Genomic DNA, 27,619 nt, shown 5'->3' with positions numbered 1-27,619 from the left:
ACCAGTCGAGCGCGATATCCCCCGTTGAAAGGGAAAGAAAACGTTTGTCAGCAACGGCGGCCACGAGGTATTAACTTAAGAGGCTTTCCCGGCCGTATCAGCTCTGTCGCGAACATCTCATTGTTCGAGAATCTCCGAGAGCTCATTCTCGGACGGACGGCGAACGGACGCGTTCGATTTGGCCGACGGAATCTCCTTCTTCTCCTCGTGGCGACGCTAGCCCCGCAAGTCCCGCGACACAATCGCCGTTGACGACGCGCGACATCGCCGAGTCGCATTTCTCTTCTTCTTGTACATACCTCCTTTCGCCCCCTCCGCCCGCCGCCGGAACGATAACGAGATCGCGTTCGATCCGTCGAATAGCGTCGATATAAGTATCGATCATAGAGATCTTTCGAAATCGTAACGTACAGCTCGAAATATTCGAGTTTCATTAATTTTTCAAGTCGGTGTCGCCATCTATCGCAGCGATGCCGCCAATTCGAAGTCGAGAGAAAAATCTGCCTTGCCGATCGTCCGCAGAGGCAGATCAAATATAATATATCGTTCGTTTTTTCCTTCGTAAGGTAAAGTAACTCGCTAACTTCAGAATTCAACATATTTATGCGACTTGAAATTGTATAGGATAAAATTGTGAACAAAATATCAAATTGTTAAAAAATCGTGTAGCTATGAATAAGTTGTTGAACAATCGTCAGTAAATGACCGATATTTAAAAAAAAATATTAAAATAAATTTAATAGATATGTAGAATTCCTGGAAGCTCAATTTTCCAAAAGAATTAAAAGTCTGAAAAGTCAATAGATTATCGATGGAATATGATCTGCAGGGGGGTTGCGAAATTCTAAGATTTTTCCCAATTTCTAAGAATTGTTTAAATTTCTAATTTAAATTTCTGATCGGAACTTCGCAAAAATTGACATACACTGTGACGTCAGGTCAAATGTTAAGGTTTAATATTACATCTCGAAAACGCAATACGAAGCGTTTCAAATGTGAAAAGCTAAATGTAACATCCTGGAAGATGATCAATGCCATTAAACGCTAATTGCACACAGATCCCTCCCAATTCTCGACAAAGAACGTGCACAATGCATGCCCGCTCTCTTATTTACGTATAGGGACAAGAGTGTGCGAATTAAGATTTAACGAAGATCATCTTCACGAGGAAGGGAGAGGATCTCTGTCGTCGTGGTCGTCCTGATAATTCGCGCGTTCACTCTCTTTTAATTATATGTTAGCGACCGTGGCGCTCCGCCGAATAATTACGACGAACGTCATTAGGTAGACATAAAATGACTGGGAGAGGAGAGAGGAGAGGTGGGGGAGGGGGCGGGAGGCGGGAGGCGAAGAAGGTTGAGACGTGCATAAGGTGCAAATTAAAATTATTATATTTCGCGCCGCGCCCGGTGGTTAGACTTTGCGCGCGCGCTAACGAATTACGAAATGGTTATCTGTGGGCTTCGCCAGCCATCACCTCCGCCTCCGCCGTCGTCGTCGCCGTCGCCGTCGCCGTCCCGTTTTATCATTAATGACCTTAACCCTCGTGTTCTCCTACAGAACTGGAAATGGTATTAAACCTTTTCCTGCTCGGCGCGACGACTTCACTCGAGATTACACGCGTGGAATTGTTATCTGAAGGAAATTTTCTCCCCCCTATTCCTCCTTTTTTTTTCGATACGCCAGCTTGCGTTTTGAAGTTGAGGGTGTAAAATTTACGATAACTTTCAATCTTTTTAAAGTTTTGCCATTTTACGCTTGGTTTTCAGTTCGTCACACAGAAAAAAAAATAACACGGTTCTGCCCTTAGATGATGAATAAATTAAATACTGGCATTGCGAAAGACGTATCTGCACGAATGTTATATTTTATACACACGTAGAATGTGATACGTTATATTTTATATTTCATATCTCGCGCATCTTACGAAAGATTTGAAATATTACGGTACGTTTGCGGACCCGACAATGAAATCGCGATTCGTCCAGCGTGAAATCGCGTCCGTTTCGCGCGGTCGACATGGCACAGCATCGTCGGTCCCGCGGATCCTAAGGAAACGAAATACCGCGGAGGCATAAAAGAGAGAGAGAGAGAGAGAGAGAGAGAGAGAGAGAGACACGCGGGTTCGACGAGATATTAAGATTTGTCGAAGCGTGCCGGTTTTCTCTGTGTGCCGCGAAGAATTCGTGTGAGGAATTCTCGCGCGAGAGATGTTTCTTTCCTATGCGAATGATATTAAAATTCACGCCTTCGTGACTTCCGATTCATAGGCACAGAGAAATCGCGCCGCGGCTTTCGGTCATGGCGCTGATATTCAGGTCGCTGTAGCGTACCGCCGAATACCTGACCCTCGAATTTTCGTGCCTCCGCAAAGCTTCCCCCGTTTTATGAAACGCGAGTTTCCTAAAAATAATTTATTGAAACGATTTGTGAAAATTATTTTTAGCAACTTTAAATAGCGAGGACTACACGGAAAAAAAATTAATATTAAATCAACAATTCATTGTTTTATACATAAGCAAGAATACAAAATCTTCTTGGAAGAATTTATAATTTTAAACAGACATAATTCGTTTACGTGAAGAAAATTTTTCTCTTTGTGTAAGCAAATTATGTCTAAGATTATAAAATCTTCCATGAAGATTTTATATTCTTGCTTATATACGAAACAATGAATTATTGATTTGATACTAAATTTTTTTCTGTGTATTGACAAAAATGCAGAAATAAACATTTTTTTTCTTTTAATGCAATACTTAATTCAATATGCATAAAAAAATAAGTATTTTTGAATTTGGAGTAAACAACTGAATAGAAAACTAGTTTTAAAAAAAATCATATTTTTTGCCAATATATTAAAAAAGACAGAATTTTTTTTTGATATTTATTGTTAAAATTTGTGATACGTTTATTTCGTTATTATTTAGTGCTTCTGTGTATTTATAATTTCAAATCGAAGCGAAAATAACCTTGCGTTGTACGAATTAAAATAATACGAGCTAATTAAATTCATTTCCTGCTTCTTGCTGATCTAGATATTTCACGGCTACCATCATTCAGTTATTGTATACTACCTTTTGATTGTTTATACTTATCTTTATACAGAAATCTAAATGAATGCAAAAGCCAACTTCTATAACACAATAATACGGCATTAAATATAAAAAAAATGTTTATTAAAAAAAAAACTCGTCAAGGAGTAAGGAACTGTTTTTTAATGAATTTTTTTTACTGAAAGTTTCTAGTTTTTTTTCAATCGTTTTCATTTCTATGCGCACTGCGTAATATTGTGTTTAATAATAATAATAAGCACAAAACGATATCCTTGAAAGATGAAACGCATATCGCTCGTTCGATTGGTTGATCCGCAAAAGAATGGGAGGAGGAGGGGCAAGACGAGGCTCCTTGTCCCTTTTTTATCGTGCGAGATGTCGCGCGACGACGGGAATGCGCTTTGAAAATCATCGTCTCGCGAAGGACCATCGAAATGATTTCTCATCCAAAGTTACTCGAGTGACGATTCGCGGTGAATTTATTTCTTTGCGGAATTTATCTATTTTATTCGAGCAATCGGTCTTTCTCATTTCTCACTGCGCGAAGGGCGACACTTTTTCATTTATCTTACTACTTAAACGACGTCGCGATATTTATATGCAACAGATCTCGAATCATTTGGAATTCTCGTTATTCAGTATTTAAATATGTAATTTTCGAAACTCTCGAAATTATCGAAATATAAAATTCAATGAAAGAACTACTAAAAATTTACACGCGGTAAACGGTGCGCAAATGTGAAAAATACGCGGGAGATTTGCAACAGGATTAAAATTATTGCAAAACCTCAGATTGAACATTAATTCTTATAAGACACGGGGAAGAAAAAATTACTAAATTTAAATAAACGTACGTTGATGCTATTCTAATAACTCATTTACTCCAAAAAGTGCAAATTATTTGTAGTAAATATTATCGGTTCTACATAAAATAATTATTTGTACATTGTAATAACATTTATATAAACTTAGTAATTTTTCCCTCTCGGTATAATCGATATTCAATAAATCTCTTAGAATAATAAAATTACGATAAAACTCTGTACTGAATACTAATTGAAATTAGACGCTTAAAAGGGTCAGGAATGACGGTGGTGGATGGAAAGAATTAGAAGCGAGAACGGCCACAGCTAGTCGCCGCTGCCGCCGCCGCCGCCGCCGGTCGGTCGGTCGGTCGCTCTCGATTCTCGCGAGGGCCGTTTATCGGCGCGAGCGATTAAGATTCTTTCAAAAAACGAGAGACGCGGACAAGGGAGAGAGGGAAGAAGGGAGGGAAGGAGCGAGGGAGGGAGGGAGCGAGCGAGCGGACGAGCGAGCGAGAGAGCGAAGAAGAAAGGCATCGGCGAACGGAGAGGAATCTTAAAGGCCATCCGGCGATACACCTCTCTATGCAGCCGCTGACACGCCGGCTTTTTGTGCGTCGCGATCGAACGAATCCCTCGGGAAACCGCGAGTTTCTGCTCTCGTCTCCGCTACCAATACGCCCCTCCAATCCGCATCAGTCGGCAAAAGTAATAATAAAAATTGCAGCGCTAATTTGTACGGTATTGTTATGTTTAAAAGGGAGACGCCGCGCGTCAAACTTGCGTGGTATTTATCATTCGATTTTTGATCTTTGAGAATTGTAATGCGCCGATGATGTGGATCGCTAATTAATTTTGAACTAGTTTCCCAAAAATGTCCCAATAATTTTTAATGAAGAATATCACTCGGAATACCGCGACGATCGTAAATGCGTATATGACGAAGAGAGTCAAACCTCTCGCGCAAACTAGAGCTCGAAATGCCGCTCAAATTGAACCGGGAAGGTTCAGAAAAGGCGGGTACCAAGCGGCAGAAGAAGTGAAACAGAATGACATAGCGAGAGAAAGCACGAGCGAAAAGAGAGAAGCGAGGAGAGGCGTGTAGGCAAGTTGGGCCCTCGGCGCAGGTACGGCGGTACTTTTGGAAGAAAAGGAGAGAAGCGGAGGAAAAGAGATCGAAGAGAGGCGCAATGCCGTACCCTCGGTATCCCCGAATGTTGTATTTATGCTTGCTGTCAAAGCTACATCGCCGACGTGAAAAATAAAAATTAGACACGGTTCGTACATCATTCTCAAAGAATGAGAAGTACAATTGTACAGATAGTATACATGTACATGTAATAATTTAAAAGCAAAAGGAATTTATTTTATTTCTCGGAAAACGCATACGTATACGTATAAATTATTGCTGATATTATAGCTTCATCTAAAATAAAAAAATCCAATTGTACACTGAGAGAAAAATGACTAAATTTTAATAAGTATTTGTTTGAATAGTCGCAATGTAATATTTACTTTAATTTTCAAGTGGTTTTTTTAAGTACAGTCTAATTCTATTTTTTAAATGAAAAACATAGCTCATAGTAATTTTTGAAAAGCATAAATATGTAGATACGACACATATGTAAATAAATATTTATTCAGTGCAAGAACCAATTTAACTAGCATTTTTTTTATTCGGTAAATAATTATGCACCATAAGTAAATATTTCGTTGCAACTATTCAAACAAATATTTACTAAAATTTCGTAACTTTTTCTCTCTCAATGTAATTATTAGTTACAAACGATTCACGTGTTGTCGCGAGCAGCAATTTTTAATTTAAAATGAATTTTAAAGTAAAGAATAATTCTTTGTTAATTTTGAACAAATCGCTGTAAACAGGTGTCCACCTCGTAAAGATAACGTTTAGAGCAACGTTCCAATCTACCCTGTAAGAGTACAGCCCTGGAGGAGGATGAGGGGGGGAGGAGGGGGGGGGGATGGAGATGGCGGAGAAGCGCGAGAGCGAGGTAAGAGAAAGGCGGAGAAAAGAAACGGATATAAAAAGAGAGACGGAAGACGTAGGCCTCGGCCGGCGGCTGGCGACTGGCGGCGGCACCGCTTGATGTACGCCGGGTCCGTAATTACAGGTTTTCGGAACGCCTCGCTCACTCGCTCGCTCGCTCGCTCGCTCGCTCGCTCGGCGAGCCGCGCCGCTTGAGAGTCTCCGGGGCCCTTCCCTCGTCGCGCCGCGTGGTCTAACGGGTGTCCGACGAGTGCGCGTAACCAGGGATCCGGGTCCGACGCGCGGCGCGCCGAACGACCGGATCGTCACCGACGACGCGGTGACGATTCGAAACGGCGAGCGTCGCTGATGACAGCGCGTCCGTCGTCTACTCTTTCTTCTTTCTTTCTCTTTCTCTCTTTCTTCTTTTCTTGTTTCTCGAGGCATTTGAAATTCTAATTATAGAGCGGCGCTTTTACAGCGCGCGATGAAAAACATAGGGACGTAAATTTTGAATTTTTTCACGCCGAGTAAAAGGTATCGCGCGCGCTTGATAACCATAATATATAATAAACGTGATACGTTACGGCGGGGTTGAGAGCAGTAATCTCGGCAAATCTGATTTTCAATGTTGTACATTTATATCGTAAAGGATGTTTGTACCGCGTCGGAATTGGGGCCTATCGAGATTACGATCTGACCGAGAGCTTTTCCGTAACGGGGGAAAACTTCCGCGAAAGATAGCCGCATCTCGGGACGGAGCCGTTTCTAGGAAGAGGGCCGTTGGTTGGCGCGGGCAGGTAAACGTCCTCTTCGCTTCTGGATCGAAATACCGATCCAGTGAACCGAAAATTCAACTCATCGTGGTACCGCATCCCTATTTCGGTGACAAAACATCATTTACTTTCGCGTACGCTCGCGTACAGGTATCCTCTATTTACATTCCGAGACTTCAGAACGGCGCATTTATATTTCGTATAAATAAAACGTTATACAAAATAATTATTTTATTAACAAAAACGATTATAGACCTCTATTTAGGAAATAAAAACTTTTTTTTATGATTATAAATTTCTAATGTAGTATTTATTATTATAAAATTAACATTTAATTTATCTCACTAATTAACGAGTGCTTAATCAGCTTCATTATAATCCATTGGTTCATTTTTAGTCAACAACATGCCGGTTGTGAATTCAAAAATTCATAAGCAGAAGATATCTGTATTTGTTTCATTTAATAAAACTTGAAGTAACAGCTGATTCTTAGACCGGTCCTTAGACCAAAATCAATAAATCTGTAATTAATTACGCTTTTAATCAAAGAGTGAAAATTATTTACACACACGCTCGTTTTCTTCCTTCTTAAGCCCTGCGCACAATAGAGGAATATTAGACGTTAGAAATAAAATTAAAATCTATTAGAATGAGATTTCTTAATGAATACGAATAAACACAAGATATAAACGTGTCGGACAAGATACAATATAACTTATTATTTATCTGTAGTGCTGACATTGAGAAAACTGATTTTAAAATTGTAATTCCTGTTCCTAATATCTAATATTCCTCTCTACAGTGCGCGAGGCCTTACTTTCTCTCATATACTTAGCTATTACAAATGTATTCAAATTGGACGCTTCGCGGACCACCCTGTATTAGACGTGCCATCGAACCCTCTGCCATCGATTCGAATCCGTATGAATACCGGTGAGAAAACCAATCGACCGCTTCGCTATTAGCCTATATATACGGCCGTACGGAGTCGAACGTCGAACGTCGAACGTCGCAATGGAAACGCCGACGTTACGAGGCACTTAACGGGTGTTAAATAATTACGCGAGCGGTTTATCACGAAGCGCGTTAGGATAGTGGCGCGTCGCGATTCCCTCACGGCCCTGGGCGATACGAGAGGCTTCTCAAACGAGGAAAGCATACACACGGCTCCCATTCAGCTAACCCTTTCAGCTAACCCTCTCTGCTCCCCCGTCCCTCGCTGCGCGCGTCCCGCGCGATCCCTCCCCCTCCCCCGTTTCTTCCTTTCTTCTCTCCTCGTTCTCTATCCCGCCGTTCCTCTCCTCCCTGTCCGCGAGAATCCCTTCGGCCTCTCGTCTGCGGAGAGCAACGTCGGCGAAATCTCTTTTACGCGCCCGAGAGAGCGGGGACATGTCCGAGACCTCTTCCCCCCTCCCCCTACCTTACTTTTCTCCTCATTTCTTACGGTCCCCTTTTCAGAGCACGCACACATAGACCCTCTCTTTATCAAGATAGAGATTCAAATTTTTCAGAATTTGCTTTTTCCGAGCAACGACGGTAGCCGCGGGATTTACTTTTTTTCAAGTATTTACGGCACGGACCAGCTTTGAAACCTTGACCATCAATCGCTGACGAAATAAAAGGCGATAGTGCCACTCCTTTTACTCATTAGTACTCTTTTATTTTCTTGTTGCGCTTATTATAATGGTATAAATCATTTAAGTCGTCATTAGTCAATTGGAAATTCAATTATATCGTTTAATAGACCGCGATTTATCACTCTCGGCGCTCCTATATAAATTAACGCAGCTAATTATCAATTAATTTCATCACATTCATTATTCACACTATGATAATTACGTATTATAATTTCCCTTATTACCATATTTATAAGCATTATCTCGTGCGCAGCGAATAAAAAAAAAAAACAAAACAATCTATTTTAAACTCGCAAAGTGGCCGAAGTGGCGAGTGACATTTCGCGGAAATGTCGCGTTTGAATTTTTTGCCCTCCTCCCGTATGAAACTCGGGGGAACCTTTTCTCGATACCGATCAGAGAACATGTTCGTTTAAGAGATAACCGATATGACCGGTAAGGGGGGAAAGTCATGAGACGGCGGCGGCGCGGTGGAAGACAAGGCGGAAGCGATCAAAGGCGTGTCACCGTTATCGTCAGATGACTTTACGTGCATCACCTCACGGAGGTACTACACGAGCTGCAAATCTTTCAAAGGAACTTCTGAAGGGCCGCTCGCCCCAGGTGGCGGCATCGGAAAGGACGACGTTCAGCGCGGCATTAACCAAAGCCGGTTCCCCTCTTCTTCTTCTTCTCCTTCTCTCAACAAACAACTACCTGACCTGACCTATCTCGGAGTTTTCCAAATGTCTACGGAATCCATCTTGAGCAATCTATGAAGTCCATCTTGAACAATGTGTCATTATTGCTGTAGATATTTACGAGACGGTACAAAGAAATTGAGTTCCGATGAACTTTGGTACTTGACGGAAGATATGCCCCCTTATCTTTTTTTTTCGGGGTGATGCGTGCGTGTATCTTGACTCGAAAATTTGAAAATCATTTTTGTACGATCGACAATGATCGTACTCTCTGTTGGTACAAATGTGACGACGAGAGAACACAGCGATAGAACAATTTCCCTCTCATGTACATATAAATTCGCAAAACCCTCCAAACGCAATTATATAAAAAAAAATAAAAAAATAAAAAAAATTTCAAAAGTGCGAAGAGCTCCACGTGCCGCTTCGACGCGAAACCCAGTAAAGGGGGGAGGGGGGAGGGAGAGAGAGAGAGGATATGCCAGGTTTTCGGAGAGAATTGCGCCCACTTTCAAATTAGGTCTGTTGCGTTTTTCATCGGCGCGGATATTATATCGTGCGATAATGGTGAGAATTCACAGAGCGGAAGTGGGCGCCTCCTCCCCCTTCCTTTGACGGGTGTCGCGATTAATGATCCGTTTGGCGCGCCGTAATTAATAGTCTCCCCGTAATTCACCACAATTAATACCTTAACTCCGCGCCGATTCATGGGGGCTCAGCGACGCGACTCGTTCATCATTATCGTCGCCGGGTCGTGCGTGGCCGATGACTATCGCTCGTGACGTCTCGTCTACCTGCCTTTTTGAAGTGCCGCCGGGAGCAATTGTCCGATAATATCGATACCATTTCTCAATAATCTCACGGCTAAGCACAAACTTGTCACAAAAACAAATGTTCCTTTCACAAAATTGCCATGGTGCACGAAAAAGACTTTCTCTTAAATTAAAACTCTCTCCCTCCTCTTTCTCTTTCACTTTTGCCACTTGTTTAAATTCTGATTTTGCAGCTCTTCTATCAGAAGGAAACTCGGAAACTCGCGCTTCAAATACGATTTCTCTTTCAGACGCAAATCCACGAAATTATTCTCGTATTTCGATCGTAGAACGGCTTTTTTTAAATGAAGAAAATCGTGCCGCACGACTCGACGATCGAAATCGCGTAACGATCTATCGATCGAACATCATGCGAACGCGCGAACATCGTACCTGGCTGACTGCAGCATCACTCGCGCCGAGATTTTCCGGACGGAGGCATCGAAGTCTCCCGTTATCGGAGATGTAACTCTCTCCTTTCTCTCTTGGTCACGAATCAGCCGATCATCAAGCCGATTTTATTTCCGCGTTAAAATTACGGTCAATTTTCATCACTGGAGTTTCGCGAATAAGAACGATCAGCAGCGAACGATCAGTTGACGATTTGACTCTTCTTCCGACGTTAGCGTTTCGATTTTTAACGTTAACTTCACAATTACTTAAAATATTTATGACGTAGTTCACGCACACGCGTAATTATCCGTTATCGGCGTATACTTGTACATTTAGCGTATAAATCTCTTCCGAAGCACGCTAAATGTTTCAAACAAAATTCACTCGAAACGTCGATATGTCGGGAATAAAACGTGTTTCCGCGACGAACGTTCCGCAATAATAATTCGGGGAGAAGAATGCGAGGATTTTGCCGGTAGTCGGAAGGATGCCGAAAGACCGAGCTGTTAGGACCTGCGTCCTACGCAACGCGCACGGTGAGACTGAAACCACAGTGACCGTGGAAGCCAAGGAAAAGAGCGAGCATTATCTCCGTCTCTACCTCTCGCTCTTGCAGCATGTTTCTCTTTTTCTTCTCCTCTAACGTGCTGCATCCCCCCACTTGTTCTTCTTCTCCATCTTCCTTCGCAAGCGGACCGATCTCCTCTCCTGCCACTGCCCTCTTCTCTCTTTCTCTCTCTCTGTCTCTCTCTCTCACTCACTCTCTTTATCAAGGAAGAGAGAAAAAGTGAGAAGAAAGGTTCTTGGTGGACGAAGCGGCAGAACAAAAAAGTGATAGGGTCCAGGTACAAGGGCAAATTCTTAAGCTCTTTAAACGGAAACTTGGATTTTTCGACGGTATTTACTATCGGCCGCCTTTTTGATCAAGGCGAATAACGATTTTCGTTAAATTGCCGGTCACGGTTATCATTCCGTTATCGCTAAAACGTGCCTAATCAATTTCAAGAATAGTGATCATTGTTATATTATTTTAAACATTTTATTTTTCTACCCACTGACGTTACAAATGTCTTGAGATAGATATGGGCGTGGTTATCGTATCGATGCGTTATTTCAATGTTATTTTTTTATTTTTTTACAAAAAAAAATCAAAACGAATAGATTTGCTTATAATAAGAAGGTAAAGTCGGATTTGTGGATACAGCGACGTGATAATAAAGCGACAAATTCGCGTGACAGTCGGGAAGAAGACAAAGAAAACATAAGAAAGACCGAAGGCGGAGGGAAGGGAGAGCGGAAAAGTGAGGAAACGTAAGGGGAAGAAAGTCGGCGACTTGAAAGGTGTCGGCGGTTCGACCGGGCCGCGACGTGGGATCGTCAACGAAAGAAGTCGGATGACACTCGATCTCGAAAGATAATGATATATATATATATATATATTTTTTTTTTTTTATACATTTACACACACATACAAAGAGTCTTGAGAGGAAAAAAAAGAGTAGTTTATGCTCCAAATTTCTCTGCGATGAAAAATTAAATCCTTTATTCGATTCTCTCTCCTTCGAATGTTTTTTCCGTTTTGATTACTTTATTTATTAACTTCGATATTGATTTTACACTCGATGAAATACTTTCGGAATATCTTCTCGAACAGCTATAAAATATTTTATAGCTTATTCGCTTAAAAAAATTTATTTTTTACAAAAATTTGTTTGGCTTGGGAAAAAGGTGCTTTTAATCTCGATTTGGAGAAGATAATCGATTCGTATCGAATTACCGTCGTCGGTACCTCCGGCCAAGCAGCTTAAATCGATGCATCAAGTGCATCTGAAATGCGATTTGGCATTTCCCAGCTGAGCGACTCGAGCGCAGCAGCAGCAGCTGGCATCCCGACAATCTTATCGACTTCGGTAAATACCGATTTAAAGAGATTGTCAGGTACACGACCCCGTTACAAAATTCTCTTAAAATGGAACTCACCAAGCGGCTAATTTCACCTGTTCCAAGCTAAATCTGTTTCGCGCATGTTTGGAATACAATTTTGCTTCTCTGCTCTCTTTATAACGTTTTTTTTCTTAGTAATTTTGTTACGCTCCTTCAAGTATACGGACCTTGCGCGTTACAGAACGATAAAAGAGTCGAATTATTCATTTATTAATTATTTTAAAGGGATATAATTCTACGTAAGGAAATATCACTACGTAAAAAAAAACGAAATACATTCTATCATAGACAGAGAAAAAAAATGCTGTCGAATCAGAAGCATCAGTCTAATTAGAAATATCTTGTTAATGCAATGACAGTATGAAACAAAAGATTAAAAGCAATGACAATGACAAGTATAGTTGAATGAAAAAGATTTAGTTGAATCAATTACATATATTAACGAAAGCCCGCGTGATCCGACGTTTAATTGAAAATCAAACTACGTTTTAATTCATATTAGAGTATTTTTCGTCAGAATGGCGTATTCCACTGAATATCTCTTTAAAATCATATTGAATTTAATTTCAGGGAAAAAAATTAAACTTTTAATTAAAACAGTGCTAACGCTTTCGGGGTCGATCGTTTTCAAAATTCAGCGATTTGCAGGCGCAGTTAAATTGGTTCAGGTAGAGAATACTAGAGAATACTTTTAAAAGGGGTTAGCGTTTCAATCTTGCAGAATCCATGGGAAAGCCGCGCGCCCGGCAATTAATGGAAATTAAACTATCGGCGATAATAATGGAATCGCGCCTGCGACGGCGGCCTGGAGCTCCTCCTCGGCGAGCAAAAGGAGAGGGCAGAAGGCAAAGGACGAGAGACCAACGACGAGAGAGAACCGGTGCCGCGGTTCGACGTTGTCGTCGAGGAGGAGAGAGCAAGACGGAGAGAGAGACGGAGAACTCGCGCTTACGAGCAAAAGTGAGAAACTGGTAGCGTGTTTGCCAGAGCTCGGGCGCGACCGGGAAGGGAAAGGAGAAGCCGCGACGCGACGAGGACGACGTAGATGATAGAGAGAGAGAGAGAGAGAGAGAGAGAGAATCGAGCAGATGGAAGAAGAGAGAAAGTCGGAGCGGGACGGAGAGAGACGGAGCGCGTTCGTTTGATCTCGCCGCCGCACGCGATCCCACACACGCGCGCTCCTCGGCTCCCCCTTTGCGCCCCCCTCGGGCCCCCCTCCGCAAGATGTGGATTCGCATGAATGCACTAACACATCACGCGATTTAAAACCTCTGCGTCTCCTCCTTCTTGCCCTCCGCGCTTCCTCCCCCCGCGTCAGCCCCATCACGATCCGACGTTCTCTCCTTCACCACCGCCAATCGACTCCGGACGCCGCGCCGGTGCGGCGCTCCTGCTCTTCTCGCTCTCTCTCTCTCTCACTTTATCTTTTAGCCTTCTCTTACTCTTTTTCTCGTCCTGAGCCCGCTCGCTCTCGCGCCGCGCGAAGCGGCGGACACGCGTAATAAACACCGTGCAAAGCAACCCGGCGCTGAGTCGCCTATAATTTCTCACGGAAAATTATATGTTAATGCGCCCTTAATGGCGTCGTTCGTTAACGGGATCGCCGTCGTGGCCGAGGGAGCCCGGGGGACGACAGGAGGAGAACACACCGCGAGACTCGCCCGAGCGAGCAGGATCCTCTCTTGAGCCGTCGAGATATAAATCCGCGCTCTCAACTCGAGAATCGAAAGTACATCGGTCGTACAAAAGTCGTACGCGCAATCGCGATTCGCAGTTGTCTTCCTTTTTCAACAATTCCACCGTAAAAACCATCATGCTGCGCAGCGGGATTAAACAAAGAAAAAAAAAAAGGAGAACGGTATAAGGGATCGTTGCAAAACTGCAGTTTAAGATGTCGACCGCGCCTCCGACGCGGCCGAGGCCGGGAAACACGTAGAACGCTGCGGATTATGCCGCAGAATCTCGCTGGATTTTACGAGCGTTTTCTTTTACGTCGGATGAAAAATGCATAGCTCTTTCCGAGTTTTGCCGTTTGATCGATTTCGACCGGCTTGCTCGAGAAAGGAAGAGAGAGAGAGAGAGCCGGTAGAAACCCACCGAAACTTTTACACGGGATTAAGCGGGACGAGATTTGCCTCTTACCGACGTTAAAAGATTCAGTCAGCCGGATAAGGAGGCAATAGTCTCCGTCGACCGTCGCTTCCGGTATCGTGGCTGAAAAATTTACGTGCCACGCTTCGCGTTTCATCGTCGGGATCGCGCTTACGCTATGCGAGCGAGCACGGATTCACTAATGTAATGCAATCCAAACCAGTATAGCGTAAAATAAAATACAAACTCTTTACTCGCACACTCGAGAATTTTTTTTCATTTAATTATAATTCCGCGATACTCGTGATACAGCAACAGTGCGAGATTTTACAGATTAATCCTTAAGGATGTACAGAACACGCCTCGAAACATTAAGAAAATTATGAAAACATTACAGATTGTTTTATGTTGCGTTTGAAGGTAGTAGAAAAAATTTGGCACCGATTATTTTCTATCTGGGTGAAAGTTATTTCAACAGAGAAGTAGACCAGAGCTCTAATGAAAATATAATTAACAATGAAATAATGAAATAAATTTGAGTTTTTAAATTTAAGTATTCAGGATAACTTATGTAAAGTTTCATTGCGATGCAGAGATCAGTTCTGTAAAATAAACAAAATTGATTTATTTGAGATTTTTCTTAATTGTAAAAAATAATTTAATTTTTCGTGAGAAATACAGTAAACAAAAAGCGCATAACATGTATACGTGTAACTGATTGCAGTGTTCTTAAAAGTTTCTTAAAAGAAAAGAAATTCGCAGGACAAAATTGCCGAATCATATGTACATACAGAATGTTAATCCGATGGAAGCACGTGAAAGGCGATACGATACGAGCTACTACAAAATTTAATAGTGATATCGGCTAGTAATAGCATTAGACTGTATATTCTAGTAACACATAACAGCAACACATTATTCGATTATTGGCGACGCTTGCGACAAATTTAATTCCCGTATGCTCCTCGGAGTGACACGTCGCCTCCCTAAGTTTCTAAACGTCAAAATTGCGTTAAAAATCGCATTGTGATCACTACGCGCAACTTCGACGAAAAGTTCATAACCAAGATGAAAGTGAAGCGATTTCAATGATACGTTTTTCTTTTGCTTCTAAGAGCATGAAGAGACACGATCACTTTCTAGACATGCACAATTTGTTCCTTTTTTCTTCCCCAAAAAATCGGCACGATTGTAAAGATCGACAAAGGAACTAAGCATTTTTGCCCAGAACGAATTAGTCGGATTGTCGACGTCGAGATATCCTTTCAGACAGCCGCGGGACACCCTGTGTTTCATTGTGCCTTTATCGGTGTCCCCCAGTCGACACGGCACTTTTCGAAAGAAAGAGCGCGGCGCCCGTTCATCCGAGAGCGAGAGCACTCGAGCGAGAGCGTACTTCGAATTCATCGGGCGATTAGCTCGGTCGCCCGGCGGTTAGCTTTGCGATAGATATGCGAATCAAAGCGGCCGGAACGGCGGACGGCGACGAAGCGACACGCCGAGGAAGCTGAAGTGCCGAGAGACGGAGATGCCCGACGACGGAGGGGAAAGGGCCGAGGAGAAACCGACAAACAACGGAGAACAACAGAGAGAACCGGCCAGCGATACAGTAGCAATTATTGCACGCGGAGACGAGACGGACAGATGATATCACGTCGGGTCGTTTCTCTCTCAGAAAACACCCGATACTTCCGGTTTACGTTGGAGGCAAACGCGATAGTTATAAAAAAAAAACAATATAAAATAATTTCTCTTAAGAATATGCGTATGTACAGCAGAGATTTTTTTGTATTCGTTGAAAAAAAAGCCTTTAGCATGGCTGATTTATAATTTCAATACTTTATGCCTTAAGTCTTTGTCCTCGGTAACGCACACACCGAGAGAAAAAGTGTCTAATAAAAAAACTTTACTTAAAACACAAAAAAAGTTATTTACTCGGGTTCTAACAGTTTATTTACTTGCGTTCGAGTTGAGAATCTTAATTGAAATATTTATGTACGCTGAAAGAAAAAGTTGTTCACTTTACTAAATTTTTCAATTTGATTAAATTTCTTCAAGTATTTATGTATTTAACATAAAATACTTGAACTTCAATTTAAGTATATATATATATATATTTATTTATTTAACTTGAATACATAAATATTTGATTTGAAGTGAAGAAGTTTAATCAAGTTGAAAAATTCAGTCAAGTTAACAACCTTTTTTCTTAGTAAGTAAGTGAAGAAATAATTTTTAATCAAGTATTTTTTGTTTTTAGAAAATATTTCCTGCTAGATTATTTTTATATACAAAATAATTAGATTTTTAATCTAAGAAAATTTATTCAAGTTTAATAATATCATTAGCTTATTCGTAAAATCATTAAATGTAAAAAAATGTAAAAATACAAAATTATATATTTAAGAATGCTTGGTTATTTACAAGTAAATATTTTTATTTCAGCGAAATAAACGCTTGCATTAAAACACATGGTTTTAAGAGAAAATGTATTTTCCAGTAAAAACAAAAACTTTCAGCGCAATAACTGTCTTACTTATATCCAAGTCTTAAAAACTAAAGTGCCGTTTTTTGTTTCGAGACTGATGATAAACCGCTCTGCATCAGTGTTAGTAACTTTTTATATACACGTTACAAGAGTGCGCAGTTACGTAACAATAAATGATATTATCTCAAGATTACAAGCGCCAGCATAGATTTCTCGAAATCGTGAATGAAGGCGCGACGTCTTTTTATCGCTCGTAGTTAAAAAGAACGTTATATAGACACACATGCAAACACATGGATCTCGTGCACGTGAGTGGATTAAAGGAAAAAATGGTATCTTTCACGAGGTCGAGGAGCCGCGACACTTTAAAGAGGCACTCCCTCCACACCCGCGGTGCGATTTCAGTGAGAAAATATTGCCTATAGACGACGACGACGGCAACGTTGACGGCATGGCACCGAGAGTGTATATACGACGTAAGTCACTTTCTTTGGCAAGCGGTAGAGCGGGCGGGTGCGTTTGCGGCAAACAAGAAACGGACTCGAGAAAAGTGGAGAGAAAGAGCGTGGGCGACACCGCGGGCAAAGAGAAAGGTTAAGAGAGGGGGGTGGGGAGGGGGAGGGAGAGGAAGGGGACACCAAAGCTTTGTGATGTCAAAGAGCATCGTTTTAGCGGTTCTCGCTGGAGAGTCTTTGATATCGGAATGGGGGAGGAATTCCCCTCCTCCGCTTTGCCGCCGATGTCGGTCGCTTTTTATCCCGACGAGAAGCACGTGGTATCAAACGCGACCACGAGGCCGAGGGTTGGGAGGGGAGGAAAGAAGACACCACGAGGAGGAGAGAGCCCCTAGCAGCTACTTTGTCGACGCTTCAGCTCCGGTGTCGTGCTCCGGGGGATTCCCAAACCGTGCCTTCTCTTTTTTCTCTCCCTCTGTCCTCGTGGCCACCCCGGCGCCTTCACGGAGGGTGGCCACGCGTCTCCCGCGTTCGCGTGAACCCCCCCCCCCCTCCACGGCAGATTTCCCCGTGTTATCTATTACCGGCTGGCTAGGGCCATTGCGCCGCGCCGAGAGAGAATATTAAAAGGCCAGGAGACGAGAAAGAGAGAGGGGAGAGCAGTGGGTCGGCTAAATAGTAATCGTCGCGGCGTTTCACAAAGCCGAATAGCTCGCGTGCCGAGGATTCCTGGACGTCTTCGATCTCGAATGAACCCTGATCCACGCTGTTTCTTACGAGTTCCGCGCGCTTGGTCGGACCGTTCGTCGATTTTAACGTCTATCAGTAATTTCAACAGGTGAATTCACGAGGCCGTAACTCTCTCTCTCTCTCTCTCTCTCTCTCTCTCTTTGAGCATTTCTCGGTCAAATTCACCTGAAAATCCTTTCTCTCTTTCTCTCTCGACAAATGACCGCGTCATCGCGAGGCTCGCGTTGTCGTCATCACCGTCATCGTTGTCGTCGCGAGATTCGCATCTCGGCGCTGGACCGACACGCGGCTGTGCCAGTTGCGTGTCCCGTTTCAGATGTTAATAGGTGTTAATAGATAGACACAGCTACACGGGCAGCGCGCTCCGTCGAGGGTGCCGCTTGCACATACGTGGTTCGGTGAAGCGACAGAAACGTCAGTGGTGGTAGGAGGAGGAGGAGGAGGAGGAGGAGGAGGAGGAGGAGGAGGAGGAGACGACGACGACGACGACGACGACGACGTCGGCGGTGGCGGCGGCGGCGGCGGCGACGGTGGCGGAGAGTGGGGCAGGGTAAAGTGGAGCTCGGAAGCGGCCGCTTTGATGTAGACACGCTCCGCGACTCCTTCACGCCAATAAACTAACGGTTAGGTTAAGCCGTCTCTTTAAGCCGTAATATCATTATCCTTGCCTTGTGCCCTCGGCGCAGCACGACGTCGATGTCAACGTCGACGTTGCTTTTGTCGCGTAGCCGCGCATCGCGTCGCGCTTTCTTCGCGTAAATGTCAGCGCGTGTCTCTTGCGTGCTTCCGGAAATACGAGCGCACTGACGACCGCTCGGAACGGTAGAGGGTGGGGGCAGTGGTGCGCCACGAAGATTTCTATGGGAATGAGCGAGAGACGAGTCGATAGAGTCGGCATAGATCAAAGTACCCAAATGGGATGTCAAATATCCGAATCTTCGTTACGTTGCCCTTTAAAGTTACGCCGACGCACACGGCCGCGCGATCAAACATTCCTTTTTCTCTCCTCGAAGAGTTCTTTCTCTAACGCCCGCGATGATCGTCGACCGACGGGACACCCGGTATACGGGGCGTACGAGTAGGAGGCCATCGACAGCGCGGCACGGCCGACGCGGCGGCGGCGGCGGCGGGCGAGGAACACGGACCGAAGAAAAAGCACCGCGACCAGTCGAAACGAAAGCACCGACCGCAGAAAACCACCGCGGCTCTAGAAAACGCACGGCTGCGTGCGTCCCCGCAACGTGCGCGCGCCCGCATACGTATGCATTCGCGAACTTGACAGCCCACTTTTAATGAGCTAAACGTTTTAAAGAAAACGTCGGTATTTCCGTTTGCGATGAAAATAAATAGGTAACCCTTTATTTATCTCGGTTTACGAATTTTTTTGGACTCGAGATCGGCAAATGCTAAAAATGAACCGGTGACTTGTAATGAAGATGATTAATCCTTAACGGGCTGAAAAAAGTTACGCTTCTTCAATGCCGTGGGTCCACTGGATCTTTATTTTTTTAAAGGATAATAAACTCATTAATAGCTTAAAAGTATTTTTATCAAATCTTTTTGATGTCTGGACCCTCGCATTTATCTATTTTAAATCAACACTAATAATAGTCAATTTTGCATCGTCCTTATTTAAAGTATTAATAAAATTTCTATTAAGCAACATAAGCGTTGAAAGATTCAACATAGGTCCACCTCGTAAGTTGAGAGTTAAACACTCGTTAATAAGTGATTCAAATTAAATATTATATTGAAAGTTATACTAAAAAGAATAGTATTTTTTCACTTGTCAAAGTTAATCTGTGTTTGAGATAAACATTAAATATTATAATAGCAAATATTATATTAACCCTCCATAGTCCAACCAATAAGAATTTAAAAAGACCCAGGCAAATTTTAAATTTTAAATTATTCTGCCTCAAATTCGGACACGCACAGAAAAAAGTGGAATATGTTTCGAATCAAATAAATATAAAATTATATTCCGGAATGTTGGAAGAACGTATCACATTTTTTTTACATTTTTTAAAGCTCAAAAGCCGTTTTCAAAAATATTATACTATCAGGCATTATTCATTGTCATTTGGAGTAGGAAAGCAACAAAAAAAAAACGGCTCATGGAGGATTAAATATAATCAACAAAACAGAATTTTCTAAGATTTAAAAAATTTGCTGATGTATTTCGACTCTGAATTTAGCTCGAGTACAATTGGAGTGGTGACAGTCAACTTTTGTTAAAACACCATGTTTTTCGGTTTTCGAACGAGGCATCAACATTTCTTTGATTGACAATTTAATTGATCGAAAGTGGAATACCTCGAGACACGGAGGCTTGGTGGAGAGCGGTAAACAGCTGTGTCCTGAACACGATTATATTAACATAGGCTTATCAGAAAGCGAACAAAGGGTTTCTCTCAAAATATTCCTTTGTATTTCTAACATGTTCATTCGTAACGGATCGCGTTAAGCTTTTAAAAACTTTTTAGTATATCCCGAATATGCTCCATAAATCTCTCGAGGCTACAGCCGAAACGGTTTTTTACGATTTCTTTTGCTTTATACGAGGAAAATGTTGCCACACGAAAGCAAGACAGCGCCGTTGCGATAAAGATGACAGTAGATAGAGGGAGAGGCGAAAGAAGGAAGAAGACCAGTGTTTGTGAACACTTGCGGAGAGATTTGCATCACAATGTACGTCGGGGTTAAAATCCAGGTAAAATCGTACTGTCGAAGACGTAAAAAAACGTAAAAAAAAAAAAAAAAAACGTTTGATCGCTAGGGAAAAGCCGAAAGGGACGTAAAATAAACATAACCGAACTGAAACTCAGCTTTCGTCTGGCGGAACGTCAGACAGGTATAGTCTTGACACGCGGAACGAGAGATGCCTTTCGGCAGGCACAAAACGGCGCTTTTGGTGCTTCTTCTCAGTTGTTATTTCGTGGAGGGTCAGGGTCAGGTATCGCACCGAGAGAAATTGCGAGCGGCGGCAGTCAAATCGAAAGAAGCGGGAAAGATAGGAGGGAAGAGAATACGAGAAAAGAAAGAGAGAGAGAGAGAGAGAGGGGTAAGAACGAAGAGCGACGAGAAGAGAGGAAGCGGCGAAACGGGCAGAAAGCAAAAGAGCAATGACTCACTCTGTATATCCGTCGGTGCTCTCGTGTTTACTGACGATGCCGGGACGACGACGACGACGACGACGACGACGACGACGATGACGACCGCGACAGTGCCGCTTGTTGACGACTCCGAGATTCGGGCTGGCAGTGCGGCCGCAGACCCATGCTCTCATGCGGCGGAGGTGTCAACTCTCGTACTCGCGGCGATTCGCCGTGAGCTGCAACGCGGACAACATCTCTCGTTTCTTTTCCATCCTTTCCTTCCCTTTCCCCTCCCGTTCTTTCTCGCGCACATGCATGCTCGCCCTCCCTTTCTCTCTCTCTCTCTCTCTCTCTCTCTTACATTCTAGTATATTTACCTACGTACGCGTATCTCTCTTTCTCTCTCTCTCCCTCGCTCGGCAGAGACTACTACAGACGGATGATCCACCGTGGTCTGGTCGGCACGTTCTTCGACACGGCGCGCACCACACCACCACACCGACGAGCACACGCATTCACGCGCGACGGATTCACGACACGCACTCGACGACGGAGCGCACGGCGAGGCGAAACGTGTCGTTGCGATCGTCGTCGTCGTCGTGCGTCTCGCGGGGACGGAAAACGCGACAGGAGCCGCGGGAGGGGGAGACACACGACGCGGATCTAAGGACGGCACGGCGGCACCACGTAACTTCGCAGGCACATCTCGACGGCGGTCGTCGCCATCGGCCGCTGGCTCCCGCACGAGTAGCGCGAGTTACGCGCGCGAGCGCGCCCTCGCGGCCCTCCGGCGAACCCGCTCGATCGCTCGGCCAATCAACGCGCGGCGCGCGCTACTGCCCCACTTCCCCCGGCCCGTTCGGTTATCGCCGCCGTGATTATCCCGCGCGGCGCCTCGTATCCCGCGGTAATAATTAATTAATGAATTTAAAGCGATAAATTGACATATGGGAATGATGAAGAGTGTGTCGCAAGATGCCATTTAAGTACGTGTTACTAGTGTTACTGCACAGGAAAAACAACGTGTCGGACATTAGTATCAAATTGAAACTAATATGCTCTCTTTAACAATCGTTGTGTCGTGTATAAGGAAAAAAATATATTCTTTCTTGTATATGAAGCAATAATAATATTGCTTATACGTATATAATTTCATCATTTTTAAAGAATTTGACAATCTTACCATTCAGCAAATTACATTTTTATTTCAATATTATAACAACCGAGAAAATAATTTTTCATATCTAATTTGTTAGAATTTTCTATTAAATCTGTTCACATATATGTATAAATACATATATAATTATACAAATCATTCAACACGTATTTATGAATATATTTATGAATAAATATAATTATATATAATCACATTTAAACATGCACATTATTTATTAATAATTCTTATTCTTGGAAATTAATTTTCATCTGATATTTTTACCTTTTAACTCGTAATAATTATTTATAAAAATATACTTCTCTTGATTAAAATATGCAAAATATCTTCAAATAAGCAAATTTAATCTTTTTTCAACTTACTTAATATTTCAAAACTATAGAAAACAAGAATGCTTATTTTTTTATGTAGTGCGCGAAGCGAGATTTTTGTAAATTGAATCTAATTGAATTAAATTGTGAATTTCTTTGCTTGAAACCGAATCAAATTGAATCAAAAAAATTTTATCTGAATTGAATCGTCGAAACGATTTATAATTAACAAATTTATGCCACGTTGAATTTTAATATACAGATAATGATGTAAGAAAAATAATATTGGTTATGATATAAAGTTATTTTAAATATGATTTCATTGTCAACACATGTATAATTCGAAAGTCTTAGATTCGAAATTTTTGAATAGTTCGGATTCGAACCATAAAAATTCAATTCGATTTGTATTTGAATATTTCACTTATTTTATTGGAAAGTATTTCTCTAATTTACGTTAAAGTCTAGCAATTTAAACATTCGATATTGCAGCAAAAAATATTGATATTCTATTATAAGTTTTGAAGAAACAATACTTGTTTTTCAATGTCTGATAACCTGTGTGAAGTGTCAATTAAAATTAGAAATTTTTTAATTCGATATAAAGAGATCAGCTTGGAAGTACCAGAGGCGTTTAAAAAATGTGTCAATTGTGTAAGACATTGCCGCCAGATAGGAATTCCTGGTAAACATTTTGCAATTCTAAACATATAACGGAAATTTATTTTTCAAAGGTCGCCGATGCGATCGTTGTCTTCCATACGCAAGTATTGCGATTATTGAGTTCCTACCAGTTCCTAAGACATTCTGAAGATCCATCGGACTCACCGAGTTTAATAAAATCTCAAGTCGTGGCATTGTTACATTTAGTTCGTTTTGTGTTGCGTGCCGACACACGCGCTTGGAATATGACTAAAGAGACACTGGTTGTTGCGCGCATACTCAAATAGGCTGGATCAATTGCGGGGTACGCTTTCACAAATGCGATTAATAGAAACACAATATTTTATTTGAAGAGCTTTAACTAATAAATTACCAGAAAGTATTTGGCACTTTTTGCTTTACATTCTTGCTACACCTCTCGAGTGTAAATTTTCAGTCCGAGCGAAAACCACGAAAAGGAAAATTCATAGGAAATTAGTTTGCTGAATTGAACAACACACATTTAGTGGTACGTGCAATAAAATAATTTTTCTTTTCAGAGGCTAATTAGCCAATTAGCACACAATTTTTCAAACATATCGATATGTATTCAACGAAACACATAGGCATTTCTTAAACTCTAAAGTCGACCGAGTTGAATTTAACCGTTTGCCTCAAGTAGCACAAAGCCCCGCTAATTTATGCGACATTGAATAAATGATTTGTTACATTACAGACATAATGATGCTGAAAGGACGTATATTGTTCTGTATCACAAATGTTATATACGCAATATGTCGTCGGACCTTATTGTTCATTTACAAGAAGCCTCCATGCATACCGCCGATAACACATCCGATATACATGTTGAGTGCCACGACGCTCGCTAGAAAAATAAGACAAAGAGAGGTGAGGTATTCATCTATATTTTTACAATATTTTTCTGCGTACGCTCACAAGTTTTAAAAATAGGTTTTTTCTTATATTGTGCATGTTACATTATTACGACTTTTATTACGAAATTTTATTTTATTTTAACAATTTACCATACTTGTAACTCGCATAAATACAAAAAATGATAACTTCACATAAATATAAATTTTATGTTAAATGTACTTAAAAAATAGATTACGAGCTGCGAAGTAGTGGAAGCGTATATTATGCGTATTAAAGAAGTGAATACATTCATAAACGCTGTCATCGACGAACGATTTTCCGATGCATTAATCGAGGCGAAAAATTTTGACGAGCAATTAAAAAAAAGCGAATTTGATATAGAAACTTTAGAGAAATGTAAACCGCTGTACGGTGTTCCAATTAGCATTAAGGAGTGTCTAGCTGTAAAAGGTATGATTAATTTCTTGATGTTTATATTTCAATAATTTTTATATATTTTTTAAGAAACATACATATAAGAAATGCTGGTATGAAGCATATTAATTATATTAAATACACGACTGACATAAATTTCTGGCAAATCTTATTTTTAAGAGGTAAACAAGCGTTTATATTACGATCGCAGGCTTGAGTCACACAGGTTGCACTTTGCCTCGTAAAGGAATTAAGGCGGATCGCGATGCGGATATTATCGAGATTCTCCGAAATGCCGGCGCGATACCATTGTGCGTTACGAACACGCCAGAGATGTGCATGGGTTTCGATACCACAAATCGGCTGTATGGCCGCACTTGTAATCCTTATGACGCTAGGTATTCGTCCGGTGGATCATCCGGTGGAGAAGTAATTTAATCATTAAACATTTGAGAACAATTAAGAGACTCTCGAAGAAAAAATATTATTTTGTCTGTATACATATTAGAGACTGTAGATCGAAAAAAATAACAAGTGTTATGTGAACAGAAAACATTTTCCATGATGTATATATGTATACATGAAAAATCATATAATTTTTCTTATATAAAACGTACTATTATACTATCTGTGTAACTATCCATTAGCAATTAGAGTTACTGACGTTTCATCATAGGTCAAGAACGCAGATTAGCCACGAAAATTGCTTTCCAGATGATAAACTCAGTCAGTAAAGATTGTAAAAGTTCCTCATTCTTACAGCGAATAATGTATTGTTATTTATTACTCGTTCATTATTCACGACTTTCGCTTTCCTTTCTCGGAAAATGCACTATCACGAGATATCACTTATTTGTAACTGATCTAATTCTAATTGCAAGATGTATATCGCAGACAGATTTTATATAATTCCCATTTAAAACGTAACGCTCTGATACGCTCTAAATAGAAAAAAAATAATGTTTAATTATATCTTTGTTTAAGGGTGCATTGCTCGGAGCAGGTGCTTCCGTGATAGGTATTGCTTCGGACCTGGCTGGCTCTATAAGAGTACCGGCTTTTCTAAATGGTATATTCGGGCACAAAACCACGCCTGGTAAATTCATCTTCTTTAATATGTTAATATTCTCCACCAGTTGTGATCCTTTGATGGTTTAAATTCTTTAATTAAATCATAATGATTTTTTTTTCAGTTTCTGTTTTATAAAGTACATTACAGATATTAAAAGATCGGCTAAACGATATTTTACAAGTCCGCTGACAAAATTGTAAGTTAAAGAAATTTGTGTGATTATTATGTTAATTCTCTTCCCTTTTGTTTTGCAGGAATTATTCCGAATAATGGACACTTCCCATACTGCGATGACACGTTCTTTCAAATGCTCCTAACCGTCGGTCCAATGGCCAAATACGCCGAAGATCTCAGCCTGCTTATGAAAGTGATGACATCGAAGTGCAATCGCGACCTACGTCTAGATGTGCCGGTGGACTTGAGGCGAATAAAGATCTACTACCGAGAAGGTGTGGGCAAGACGTTTGGCGCACTGCCATTGTCGCCGCAAATTGAGAAATGCGTTCAGCAAGCCGCTAATCATTTTAAGCGATATGATATTCCGGTGGAGAAGGTACGATATTTGTAGTGGTGTGCGCGCATGATTTAACGCGCTCGTTAATTTGATATTGCAGTTACCGATAGAATGGCCATCGATAGTTCACGAAGTAGTGCTAACTGGACTCTTGAATATAAAGAATCCCCCTCAATTGCTGCTGGATGCGAACAATCCCGAGGTATACGAATGTACATATTTCTTTTTCTAACTAAAACATAAGTCTCAAGATGGAGAAGCAAAGTTACATAGAAGGAAAATTTAATTGACCAGCTAAATTTCCGTACGGGGAAGTCACGTCTCGTTTCGTGCCCTTTTCGTTTTTTGACTCTTATCGTAATAGAATGGCAAATCACTCAAAACATTTGCACAAGCTCAGTTTTTATTCTTTTAGAGTGACGTTTCACACTACAAGATTTGAAGAGTGTAAACAAATACACGCTTTAGTTTTGCGCAGTTAACTTTGACATCAATTTCCTGTTGCCGTAGCGCCAGAAAAATCCAATCGTCGAAATGATGAAAGCTCTATTCGGCTTGTCGCAACACACGAAGCAGATGCTTGCTATGACTATACCGCTTAAATCGCATTTTCCAATCACGAAATCAGAGATATCGTATTACTCGAAACAGGGAGACGAGCTACGACAGAAACTATTGGTTAGTGTTCAGAAAGTCTAAAACGATTATCACATTTGTAGTTAATTAGTTACAGGTTCTCTTAAACACTTGCCGTTTTCTTTGTTTCTTCTACAGGATCTATTGGGGGATGACGGAGTATTTATCTACCCGACTTTACGAAACTCGGTTCTTCCGCAATTTATCCTGTACGAACTAATGTCCTTTGTAAGCTGCGGTTTATTCAATATTTTCGGCTGTCCCGGGACGCACGTCCCGATGGGGTTGGATCATGAAGGGATGCCAGTAGGCGTTCAGGTAAATTTTCATTGACTAATTTAAGTTAATTATCAAAGTAAATTAACATATACTTCGTCTGCAATAAAAAAATTTAAAACGCTTGAATTAAAATCATCCAAAATAATCGACTGGTCACGTATAAAATCTTGCAGGTCATAGCCGCGCCTTATCAAGACCGTCTCTGTCTGGCGGTTGCAAAAGAGCTGGAGATGGCCTTCGGTGGATGGGTGCCACCATCGGTATCGATAGGGTGATATAAGTGGCTGAAGGCTTCTGTAAATAAATTGAATCTAGCTGGGCAATTGTATCTTTACTGCAAATGGCGCACGAATAAAGACTGTGGTAACATTGATTTTTTAGCTATCCCTCTTAAGTCTAATTAGTACTTAGACTACAAATTGCAATTAAATTGGAATTTGATCAATTAAAGCAAAGTTAACTAAACTCGAAGTAAGTTTTCTTTCTTTGGATTGGTTAAATTCCAATCCAGTCTCAAGTAAACTTCCTGTTACACTACTGCAATAAAATTTATATTGAATCTCCAAAGGTGAAATTTCACGATTCTCATTTTCCATGATCTGGTGAACGTTCCAAAGTATAGAAAGGAATTTGTTGTAAACATTATTTTTGCTCATTTTTTTTAGAAAAAGAGAAAATTCCACAGTTGTATTGTATAATAAGAATACAGTTGT

The 27,619-nt window shown here is 41.4% G+C and overlaps 2 protein-coding genes across 3 annotated transcripts in view; one reads left to right on the top strand and one right to left on the bottom strand.

Annotated features, from left to right (window-relative positions):
* LOC105204827 (axin) overlaps positions 1 to 21,719 on the bottom strand; it is a 29,940-nt gene extending 8,221 nt beyond the window's left edge. The window contains exons 1-2 of one of the 2 annotated variants that reach the window (XM_011174050.3): positions 21,345 to 21,719; positions 21,004 to 21,203 (exon numbers count right to left, since the gene is read on the bottom strand). The gene's annotated coding sequence lies outside the window, so the exon portion shown is untranslated. The remainder of the gene's footprint in view (positions 1 to 21,003; positions 21,204 to 21,344) is intronic. The other variant, XM_011174045.3, reaches the window with a different exon arrangement.
* A 1,127-nt stretch (positions 21,720 to 22,846) lies between these two features.
* LOC105204825 (fatty-acid amide hydrolase 2-B) lies at positions 22,847 to 27,468 on the top strand. The gene is made up of 9 exons (XM_026137522.2): positions 22,847 to 24,003; positions 24,222 to 24,441; positions 24,617 to 24,834; positions 25,390 to 25,501; positions 25,732 to 26,030; positions 26,092 to 26,193; positions 26,502 to 26,669; positions 26,766 to 26,945; positions 27,080 to 27,468. The coding sequence occupies exons 1-9, from the start codon at positions 23,812 to 23,814 to the stop codon at positions 27,179 to 27,181; spliced, it is 1,593 nt and encodes a 530-aa protein (XP_025993307.2). The 5' UTR covers positions 22,847 to 23,811; the 3' UTR covers positions 27,182 to 27,468.
* Positions 27,469 to 27,619: the final 151 nt, after the last annotated feature.

Source organism: Solenopsis invicta, chromosome 16, assembly GCF_016802725.1.
Source record: "Solenopsis invicta isolate M01_SB chromosome 16, UNIL_Sinv_3.0, whole genome shotgun sequence".
NCBI lineage: Eukaryota > Metazoa > Arthropoda > Insecta > Hymenoptera > Formicidae > Solenopsis > Solenopsis invicta.
Note: the sequence above shows the minus strand (reverse complement) of the source record. Positions and strands in the feature narration are given on the sequence as shown.

What these genes read in the sequence shown, in the direction of transcription:
- LOC105204825 (XM_026137522.2), top strand. Translation starts at nt 23,812, where the DNA reads ATGATTTGTTACATTACAGACATAATGATGCTGAAAGGACGTATATTG. An exon ending in GAAAAATAAGACAAAGAGAG is followed by an intron (nt 24,004 to 24,221) that starts GTGAGGTATTCA and finishes CTTAAAAAATAG; the next exon opens with ATTACGAGCTGCGAAGTAGT. An exon ending in GGATGCCAGTAGGCGTTCAG is followed by an intron (nt 26,946 to 27,079) that starts GTAAATTTTCAT and finishes AAAATCTTGCAG; the next exon opens with GTCATAGCCGCGCCTTATCA.